This window comes from Columba livia, chromosome 5 (assembly GCF_036013475.1).
Source record: "Columba livia isolate bColLiv1 breed racing homer chromosome 5, bColLiv1.pat.W.v2, whole genome shotgun sequence".
Taxonomy (NCBI): Eukaryota; Metazoa; Chordata; class Aves; order Columbiformes; family Columbidae; genus Columba; species Columba livia.
This window is the reverse complement of record NC_088606.1, coordinates 33,237,412-33,248,965: the sequence shown is the minus strand read 5'-3', so window position 1 is coordinate 33,248,965 and position 11,554 is coordinate 33,237,412. Positions and strand designations below refer to the sequence as shown.

The window sequence follows — 11,554 nt, the reverse complement described above, 5'->3', positions numbered from 1 at the left end:
TAACTATGCAACAGTAAACCTTGCTCACACATTGTCACAGTGGATTTTTCTTGACATGTTTTCAAGTTCAATATTAATACAAAAATTTTATCTTGATTTAGTAACTAGAGAAAAGAAGGTGCCTTCATTTGTGCATACATTTTTTTCCAAATATGTATGTACTTGGATGCCCTTAAATTCCCCAAGTAGAGAGAAATGCTTTCCACAGAGCTGCTTATTTCCAGTAACCCACATCAGAGCTGACACATGAAAAATGGTGAAATTACTGAAGGTAGTCCAGCCTGAATAAGGACTACCTTATTAGTTCAGGTACTTGCATCTCCCTAATTTTCATATTAATCATGTGTCCATCTTTCTTTGAAATAGGGCCATCATGCTTCATGTCAGAAATTCGCATGTAAGTAAAATTCATAGTGCTTCAAATCTCACTTGAAAATATTTGTATGAGGAGAACAGTGACTAATTTTATTATTCCTATCTAACAAAAATGAGATTTATTTTAGCCCTTTTGCACTACATATACAATATGAAGAAGTTGGCAAATAAAGTTAAAAAATAATTAAAAATAGTTTCACAAATCCTCAAAATAACAACCCCAAAATATAATAATACAGAGCTTTTCCTATTTAACAGAGCTGCTACACACAGTAATGCACCTATGTTATATATTTCTCATCAATTTTTACAGTTTCCACTGATTAAATATATATTGACTCATAAAGTATTACCATTACATCAATTGTCAGCAGATGCAAGAGTATGTCATTTAAATATTAACTATCATATAAAAATGGCAGCTTGATTGTTTGGAAGCAGTAATCTGGTGCTGGTTATTGCCACATTTCCCTAATGCATTAGGCAGCAGTCACAAAATGCATTCCCTTTCTTATATACTTGCTACTATGAAATCAGAAGCACGTAAGTTCTTTGTATACCTCCCCTTTCTCTTAGATTTAACTTTTATATATTTCTGAACTGCAGATATCTTTGATCTGAATTGCAAAAATGCATTAGTATCATATAAACAAAGATACGCTCACTAGAGTCAGAAATTATATGCCTCATCTCTAAATCAACAGGAAAAAATATACAAAGAACCAGTAACAGATATATTACTTTGTGCTTGAAATATTTTTATGACAGTTCCTGTATAATATGGGTGCAATATATCATGAGTCATGTTGTTTACCTAAATTCTTAATAAGATTGTACTTATATATGTAAAGGACATTCTATTCTCAGTACTTAAGACTTGTTTTTTCCACAAATGGGAAAAAACATATTACCACTACCATATTCCACATATTACCACTAATATGAAATAAATCCTTTATTCTATGTTAACTGTATGATCAAGATATGTGGACACTTCACAGACCATTAAAACCTTCAAGTAATTGACAGGTAATTGCTCATTTGCTGGCTGCAGCAATGTACATGAGAAAGAAACCATTCTTTCTTACTAATGTAACATGCAGAACTTGCTGCTATTGCAACACTTAGTGTTTGCAGTGCCATATCATTTTTAATGCAAACACTCATTTTCTGCCTCCTTCTCACACTTTCTATTAAAATGCAACACAAGACAGCATACATTTCATTCTAGCCCTTTGAGGGTTGCATAAGCAGTTCTAAGGAGTATCAGCTATTGTATTGTTGTTATTATTATTGTAAAGAAATATTTTAGAGTTAAAGGGTTAGATATTTCATCATTTTTTTTTTCTAGGAGGCTCACTGTCACTCTTTCAAACTTTTTCCATCTTCTTTTAGGTAGTGCTTTAGACAGCAATTTTTAATGCAAATGCATCCCAAGGCAGATTCATATTCTGATTACTAAACAACATCAATAAATTTGTCAGGACTTTAATGGCAACTGTACTAAACTTTTCATACACCAGCTTTTCTAGGAAATGGCTACACTGAGGAATTTATTCTGCTTAATCGCTTTCTATTAAGCAGTTTTCATTAGCCATCCTCTAATCCATATAAACAGAGATACACGAAGTAAGGAAAATGAACTGTCTTAACCCTTCCTATTATTAAAAAACAAAAGAAATCTTGGATAGGTTTTGTTTTTTTTAAAAAGGGAAGCAAATATGAGTAAAAGTGATGCCACTCCATTTAATCAATGTGGGAATTTTTAGTAAGTTTGTGCATTAAAGGCCTATGGTCTGTCTGAAATTTCCAACAAAATACAAATTCAGAGTTTCTTACACATTCGCCTTGAAGTTAAGAGACTAATTACATTAACTGATTTATTAATAAATGGGCTTTTTTTCTAATTATTGGAAGTACTAACAGACTGGGGAACCATTGTAAATGTCTAATGTGCCTTGAAACCATTTTTTTTAGGTTAATTACATTTCTCACTGAAGTCACTATAGATATGCCCCTTAGGTTTTACACTGGAAGATTGAAGACAAAAGTAAAGATGATTACCTCATTGGCCAGCTCCAGTAACACAGGGGCAGCTGCATTTTTCATCACCCCATTCAGGTACCTAGACAAGACAAAGCCAGGTAATTCTGCAGTGGCAAGTAAAGGCCAGTTTATACATGTCAGTATCCCTTGTGAATCTCTCTCATTTCGGGGAAAATACCCCATACAGAGTACTTAATGGAAAATCTTTTAAGAAATAAGTATTTTAAACAACCACCAACTCTCCAGGATTGTCTCCTTCTCACCTGCAAGATGTATCAATCTCAGTTAAGTCACCAATAAAAAATACAATAAACCAATATTTTTTTCTTTTTTTCTTACTGACATACAAGTAAATTGTATCTGCACTACTTAAAAAGGCATGACAGACAAATAAACTTCTATAATTCTCAGTAAAGATTTTGGATTCCACATGACCTTCAACTATGATGGCACACTGTATATCTTACTCAATTCACAATTCAATGCACAAAACATAAATTCACAAATTTAATCCAGATTTTATTAATTGGGCAGTAGTTTACACAATAAAGGCTCACTTTAGTGAAATCAGAGTCTAACAATCAAATTAATATTCTAAAGAGAGGAAATATTTAGCTTTGAATACAAGATGATAGAAAGTCATTATCCCATCAATGGCAAAAGCTTAATGTTTCCAGTTAAGGGCATTAGACCAATATGGGTACACAGTGATGTTTCCGACCATCGCCTCACACAATATCGCCTTCTTCACTGCTGTTACTTTTACTGTTTGATGTTTTCATTTCAATAATGCCTAAAACTTGTCCTCAGAACTTCATGGGAAGAAGCTATATTATTGGAAGCCACTTTGTCCTTTGCAGCCATGTGGAAAAGAACAATAGTCACCAACATTTGAACCTGCTCATTTACCCTACCTGTACTCATACAACACATCATTACTGATATCATTAGAAGGCCACAGCCTTTCCAGCTGTATCGTTATCTATCCATCAGAAGCCATTCTTCTGCTCATTAGTTACAGACATTAAAATTCTTTACCATTTTACTTTTCTGTGGAATGGCTGTAATACCTTTACATAAACCACTTCACAGAGGATTAGAGGTCTTTTTGTTTGCATGTTATCCTGAGGCTTAATGAATAAAGGATATGATAAAAGATTCTTGATGTAAACTATTTCAATTCCAAAGAACACAAAGGAAGATGCCTCGTGTATATTTAAACATCCAAAACTTATAATGGAAGAAAAAAAGGGGAGATCATAAACAAAATACCTATATAGGAAGATTTACTTGAGATTAATGTTCTAAAACACGCATCTAGTTGACTGAACAGCAAAGCTACAGCCAACAATGGAGTAATTTTCTGTCAGATATTTCTAACACTACTGGCAATTCTGTTACGGACTAACAGGTCTTACATGCTGATGGCAACACTGTTCAGAAAAGCTTGCTGATCCTTCTTGCAATTTGCCTTCATGTTTGCCTAAATTTAAGGCTACTAAATCTCAGCAGAGCAGCACAAACTACTGCACACTACTGCACTTCTGCTTGTTCCCAACAGGGACCACTGGAAATGACTGCCTTCCAAAGCTGGTAGTTTCTGACCCAGGAAAGCAATGGGAGCACAATTGTCTGCTTGTATGTGGGTGGGAACAGGCAGGAGCAAACCACCCAGGCAAGGGCTTTACAGCAGCACGATGGATGCTTCAAAAGAGTAGATGAGAAGACATGTTTGTCATGTTTATGCTTGAAGCACTTCAAACTGGCTTCTGACTCAAGCAGATGCCCCTGTAGCTTACGAAACATACTTCACAGTAAATCTACTAAAAGGGGATTGAGATGAGTTTTCTAACTATTATCCTGAACATCTCTGATTTTAAAACATGTGCATTTTATCTGGCCATATTAATACATTTGCAATATGAAACACCCAGAAATAGCATAAAGAATGATTTTGCCTACCACCACCATATAGCTTCATACATAATGCATTAGTTATGTACTGCTATCATATTCAGACAGCACAGAAGGGGACAGGAGACCAAATCCTCCTACCTGAAGTGAGGCAAACTTAATCATACCTACACAACCTTACTCATATCAATACAACTGCTGCTTTGCATAAAGCAAAATCTGGTCCCATGCTTTGGGTTTAAGTTGTTGGAACCAGTGAGACATCATAAAAGTGATTTAAATGATTTACATGCATTCCAAGAAGAGGTTTATTTACACAGCAGTTACAATTAACATAGGGCACTTAACTGCAAGTGTGCTAGTGAAAAAGAACTAAAAATAGTATTGCATATACATGGTTAACACAACAAAATTTTAAGGCAATATTCCTCCTAAACAACAATGAACACTAGGAAAAGTGCAATGTGATCCAGCACAATTTTTTACAGAACAATACAACAACTAAGAAAAATCAAAGCCCCAGAACAGCACAATTCACACTAGATATTCTTAACCAGTGTCTGATTATAATCGGGCTGTGCTTAGGTTTTAAATATATGACTCTGTGGAAGCACAGTTAGTTGTTTACAAATGAAGGCTTTTTGTTAATGTTAATCTGTATGAATCAGAAAAATGAAGTATAAATATCAGACATTTATAATCACAAGTATGAACACACTTGCCATGTGAACTCCTCAGATGTCAGTCTACAAAGTAATATTTTAATTGTGTATCTTTATCAGTTATCAGTATGCCCTAATTATGTCATTGCAATATTTTTAGTAAAGCCTATAGAAGTAACAGACAAACTATAAGTTGTAGCAAACACAATTTATTAGTTTAAGATGCAAACAATTGTAAAATATTGTAAAATGACATAAAGGTTTTCATCTTCCCTTAACTGCTATTTCTGACACTTCTGTTGATAAAACAGGCGAGATCTAAAAATTAGTGCTTTGACTGGCAATACACAAATTGAATATGGAACTTTTTGTAATGTAACACAGATGTTTTAAAAGTACAAGCAACTGTGACAGAACAAGCTCCCTTGCTGTAAGGAAGTTCCTATCAATGTTAGTCTTGACACAGAAATCCTGTAATTACAAACTACAGGCAATATACCATAAATGCTATCATGTATACAGTAAAAAAATATTTGCCTATGCTCACTTAGAGTAAAGGAAATAAACCCTTTCTTAATCAGACTGACCAAAAGCTGAAAAATGTATTTTCACTGAAAAATATTTTTATGTGAACCATTCTGTATTCTTTATATCAAATTTTTAATTTATTTTTATAGGAAAAAGCTAATTTACTCATAATTGCCGTAACAATTAGTAGTTTTGATGATAGCCTTAACCAAGGCAGGGATGTCATACCTTTGGTAGTAAGTTTCAACAGCTTCAGAGGTGTGATGCTTGGCATGTGTTCTTTTGATTTGTTTCTAGAAAAATGAAAAAACAAACAAAGAGTCTTACAAATGTGTCATAGATCAAAACACTGAAATCACGACTGCCCAAACACATGTTCCTTGGCTACACTTTGATATATAAACTGAACTATGTTTTTAGATTCTGTAAAGAAATGACATTCAATCTACCTATTGAATTCAACGTCTTCAGACTGTACTGCAATGTACCATATATGTAAAAGGCAATAAGGTCACAATAATTGAATCTAAATAAGTTTACTGGAGGCTGCAGAGGGCAAAGAAAAACTTGTTCTCTCTCTCAACCTTTGTATTAATTTTCCCTCAATTCAATTCCATCTAAGTCTGGTACACTCTAGTTTTACAATTCAATTGGCATTTTTAACCAGGAAGAACATTGCTTAAAAACAACTTATTTGAAAAACTACAAAAAGTAATTCCATAGAGACTTGCCACTTGACTGACACCTGTCATCTCATGATAAATGACTCCATTTTCTGCCTCTCTTGCCTTCTGCCACTCCGGCAATGGTCATTTATCATCATCTCTGTCAGCAATGGAAAGCAGCACTGACAGTGCAAGTCAGCAAACATTTAGCACATGGAACCATGCAACACAGGGAAATTATTATTGTCAGAATAATAATGGTTTAGCATAATTTATTACAGGTCCACCAAATAAGCAAAGGCTAGATGTTATTAGACAGATGGATGGGTAGGCTTGGCAGCCATCCACTGAGACTCAGGCGGTGCTTGATGTGGAAAAGGGAACATCCTCCAAACCAATCAGAAAGCTGGCAGTTCAATTACAAAGAAATAAAGGGACATTCATCATTCAATTAGGCACCTGTCAACTCTCACAAAGGAGAAAACTTCTAACCTGGTACTCCTGGGAGAAGATGCTCAGCAGAGTGGACTGCGATTGACTGGAACAAATAAAAGAAGGACAAAGTTAATTACTGGAGTGCACTGCAAAGAAACAAAAGAGAAGGGAGCTTCAAAGGTAGGCTGGCTGCCCTGTAATCTAACAGAACATGAAAACAAGTGTGGAAAAGTTGTTCCAGATGAACACCTCAGACAAAGACTTCCTGCTGCTAGGTCAAGGAGAGAGCGTACGAGGGAGGGGAGCAAAATATAGCAAGAGTTTCAAAGCAAATGAGCATACTGTTTGGGTGATTCCTTTTTCAGCTTCAGAACCCACAAAGTCCTATCAGGAGCAGGTAGTTGAGTTAAAAGGGAACAGGTAAAAAGGAAAACAAAGCAAAATTTCCATTAATAATTGATGAAGTTAAATTCCATCAGCAGTTGGGAACATGCCGCTTGTTCATTGGGAACATATTGAAATTCATTTTGTTAGCAGCAAGGGAACCTCTTCAGTAGCTGTCTCATATTCAGGTTAAAAACTTCCCCCGCTGTCAGAAGTAGCATATGGGACCACTGGAACATTCCCACTGAAACTGATGTGCTTTGAAAATAGAAACTCTCACAGCAGGAAGCTGAGATTCCCCGGAGTCGGTCATTTCCAAAAGCTGCCATAAGCTTCATTCATCTAAGGCTCCACTCAATGTCAAACACCTGGCAATGAAGCAACCTGGAAAGCATTCTTCCCGAGTGGGAATTTTTCTCTCTGAATTGTTAACATTTAGAAATGGGACAAGAATTATTTTTTCCCTCTGAAAGGCAATCAATACCACACCGCTACTGTTTTCAATTGTCCTCTGTGGATATATCTACCTCATCACATCCTGAATACAATTAATTACTCCTGATATATTTTCCTACTACATCCAACTTGAACAAATTATAGTCTCAATAAATCAAGTTTTATGGTACAGCAAGGCACTATGAATAATTAACTTTTTTCCTTTAGTGAACTTACCTACTGCAGCATAGCACAGGTAGTTCAAACATTGAACAACGTCTAAAGTCTTGCTCTCCTGCCCAATTTCTTGTATGTGAATTTAACACCTGTATCACACCATACGTACATTGAAGGTAAATGTTCTCTCCTTCTCCTTGCAATTTTCACCCCACAGAAATACTAATTTAAGATAAGGAAGTCTTACTCCTATTTTCAAAAGGGAAAACCGTGGCACTAAATGGTTTGTTTGGGTATAAACATACAGTATGTCTATGCAGCACAATATAAAAAGTTACCTCTAAACTGAACAGCTGAAGCATTAGGAACAAAGCGACTAGATTAATGCAATGGGATATAAAATGCTTACTAGTTTGCCTTTTTCCTTTCTGTGCCTCCAGCATCTTTGCCATGACTATTTTGCGCTTGTCTGCCCAGCAAAACACCTGTGTGACAGCAGTAAGCTGAGACTTGATCTCTGGTATTTTACATATGAGAACGTTCACTCAGAGCACCCACTGACGGAATGTTAAAATTGTAGAAAAATGACAGCAACATAAAGTAATGCCCAGATCTATGAAATCCATGGATTACAGAAAAAATAATGACAATATATTCAAGAACTTAAATATTTTTAAATATACATCATTTGACACAGAGATTGGGAGATATGTACCACAATGCCTCCCCGAAAAGTGCGCCATCCAATTATGGTAACCTTCGACGTGCACATGTAATCATTAGGTGAACAAAGGAATGAAATTAAGATTATATACTTACACAGGCTATATACATATGCAAAGCTAAGGTATTTCAAGTTGATTTATTAAAAAAAAAAAAAAAAAACAACCCTGCAGGCTATAAATTAAGTTGGATACATATGGCCCCCTAATGGCTCTCCATGTAACTATTATTATCTGGCAGATTTACATGGTCGTTATGGTAGAACTGAATCTAGAGCAAAGATGTGGGAAAAAACAAAAACCAAAACAGGACAGTATTTAACCAAATTTCTGGTTTGAGTTCTCTCACATTGAGAGATCAATTTTTGTATTTTTAGACTCCTAGTATGATTTCTATTATATTTCCTATTATACCCATTGACATATCAAAAAGAATTAAGACCATTATCCCTCTCTTCACACCTGGATTCTTGTCCCCTTGGTGTCCCTGGATTTTGTTCTTCTACTTCACTTTCATCCAACGATCCTCTCCTTTGCTTCCAACTGTTCAGATTATTTAGGATTTACCATGAACACTAAAAAATTCAGTCCAATAACTGAATAAGTTTGATATACACTGGATTGCAGTACAAAAACATTGTGACTGTGACAAAGAGAATTATTTCAATAGTACCATACAAAGAATTTCAAGCCTTACTACCAGAAGATCTTTCTCCTTCCCCAGAAGTGGATTTATATTTTCAGAGGGCTGATTCCATGTTTCTTCTGGTTAACATAGTTCCCCTCTTAAACACTAAATCACTTACCTGCCACTCAGCGTTTCCTTGCCACAATTCCATTGCCACGACTTCCTGGCAAAATGAAATAGCTCCTCAAAACACACCTGGAGCATCTATTGCAAGATGCCATTGACAGAAAACTGAAGCATCACGGTATTGCAAAGCACTGAAAAAGACAGTACTGACTACTTGGAGAGGAGACAGAAGTCACGAACATGCATTTGCACTGCAAGACAGCATGATCACAACTGCTGATCCTGGCAGCAGGGGCACTGCCATGTAAGTTGTCATTACTTCTACAGGAGCAGCCAAATTCCTAGGGCTCCATCCATCCTCTGATGCTTCTACACAGGATTTCAAAGCAGTAAATGAGCAGACAAATTAATATAGCTGAGATATCCAGGAAAACAAACATAACACTGAAAATATCTTTTATCCAAAATAACATGTCAGTGCTACATTATTGCATCGTATTGAATAAACTTTATAGTAAGCCTCACGGCTTACTGGAAGGCTTAAGGATATAGACATGTTTGTGTTGAGCAAACTGTTTTGTCAAGAACCATCTGTAGAGCCACATTACAGATTTGCTGATTTTCTAAAACAAACAAACACCCCCAAAACCATAATTCCAAGTACTACCTAATTAAAATAATCAATAAATTAACTTGTTACGTGTCTTGCAGAACGAAATCTATCTTCCAGGAAAACAAGCAAACTTTCCTCCCAAGTTCTGTAGCAGCCACTCTCATGGCAACATTTTCTTCTGAAATTCCAGATGTTAATGCATCTGACTCCCAGAGTTCAAAGCAACCAGCCTCACTCTTCAAATATCCTCTTTTTCATGTACACCAGCATTCACAACAAACCAGTTTACTGTTTGTTACTCTGTGTTGATGTCGGTGGCATACTTCCATCTGATTGCTTGATCAACGTGCTCTTGTCAATACGTAAATAGATTTAGGCAGAAAACTGTGAAATCTAAAATCTGCTACAAAATTCCCATTTTTAAAAAATAAAATAACTTTCATTTAAAAACAACAAAACGTCACTTCTAGGTTGCAAATGATCCCAAGATATAAAAATATGCTTATCATAAAAAAAGCCCCAAGTACTACAGGTACCAAAGTCCATCCACATTTAGGATGAGATGCCTAAGTGAGACCAGAACACAGAACAAGAGATAAGACAAATTGCCTCTAAGAACTTAAGAGATCAGTCTAGCGCTGGAAAAATAATACATCTATTGGTAATTTAATGTGTAAGAACCATTCTTTTCTAATGAATCCCAGAATTTGGTAGAGGAAGAATGCTACCATCTCTGGAGAGTATTTCAGAAATGTTTTGGTTTACAAGGAGTATTTCTATACAAACTAGCAAGAGATAATATGCTGTTGCAGATCAGTGTTTCCTAACTAGATCTGATGGCAAACTCTGGCCAAAAAGTAGCTGGTAAGGATTAAAATAATTTAACTGCATCAGATCATCTCAACAAAGCAGGCTTGCAGATCTCACCAAGATTTGGCGTCCTGTCCAACTTCATGCTTGCTATGTACTACAGCCTCATCAGAAGAAAATCTAAATATGACGAATTCTGCAATTATAATACTATCAGCCCTTGCAAATATTAATAATTAATTCTTTAGGGATAAGATTAAACTTACACTTTTTTCCTTTATTTTCTGAGATTAGTGAAATCATAACATTTCAAGTAAAAAACCAAGTTTCCACTTGTTTCATCTATTCGATTTACAGTGAGTTTTCTTTCCCTCATCTTCACCTCCACATTTTTGGCCTAAATTATAATAGAAATACTAAAAAATCAACTTTACATTTAATGTATTTTACCACAGAACAAAGAAAGAGTATCTTGAGAGATCTGTAACAAAAAAAAAAAAAAAAAAGAGTCAATAGGAACTGCAGTATTTAATCCAATAACTATTCATACAAGTGTAGATAAGCAGGGGGAAAGCAAAGTCCATCATGAGACAAATATATATTACGTATATATCATAGCCTTTATTTTTTTTTTAAACAATTGAAATCTACAAAGAACACTGCTTTGTTGCTTCCCTTTCACAAAATGGAATACTCCATCTCATTATTATGATAAATATATTGGTTAAAAATCTGAGTGTGGGGGCAGGAGCTGTATTTCCAAAATTCAGAAGCTGTCATAAGTGAAATCCCAAAGCAGCAGTGTCAAACCTTCTCTTGGAAGTGCATCCAACACTGCACTTAGCTATTGTAGGAATTCAGGTAGGAGAAGAAATAGTTTCTTTCCTTCTGCAGTCTTGCAGTGTACGTATGTAGTGCTAGTCATATCCCTTCATGAGACGTTCTGAAGCAGACAGCAAGATTCTCTCTAATAACTGGAAAAGAACTTCCCTTTCCATGTATAGTAAGGTTTCAAATATTTTTACTAATGCAAT

The 11,554-nt window shown here is 35.4% G+C and overlaps 1 protein-coding gene across 7 annotated transcripts in view; it reads right to left on the bottom strand.

Moving 5' to 3' along the window:
• Nucleotides 1-11,554, bottom strand: part of CDIN1 (CDAN1 interacting nuclease 1) — a 124,909-nt gene that overhangs the window by 93,004 nt on the left and 20,351 nt on the right. For 6 of the 7 annotated variants that reach the window (XR_010472935.1, XR_010472934.1, XM_065064209.1 and 3 more), the window contains exons 2-4: nucleotides 6,683-6,728; nucleotides 5,754-5,818; nucleotides 2,440-2,500 (exon numbers count right to left, since the gene is read on the bottom strand). Coding sequence is in view for 5 of the 7 variants with exons in the window: in XM_065064209.1 (XP_064920281.1) it covers nucleotides 2,440-2,500; nucleotides 5,754-5,818; nucleotides 6,683-6,728 (172 nt within the window). In the remaining 2 variants the exon portion in view is untranslated. Of the gene's footprint in view, nucleotides 1-2,439; nucleotides 2,501-5,753; nucleotides 5,819-6,682; nucleotides 6,729-8,030; nucleotides 11,015-11,554 lie in introns of those variants that run through there. The other variant, XM_065064208.1, reaches the window with a different exon arrangement.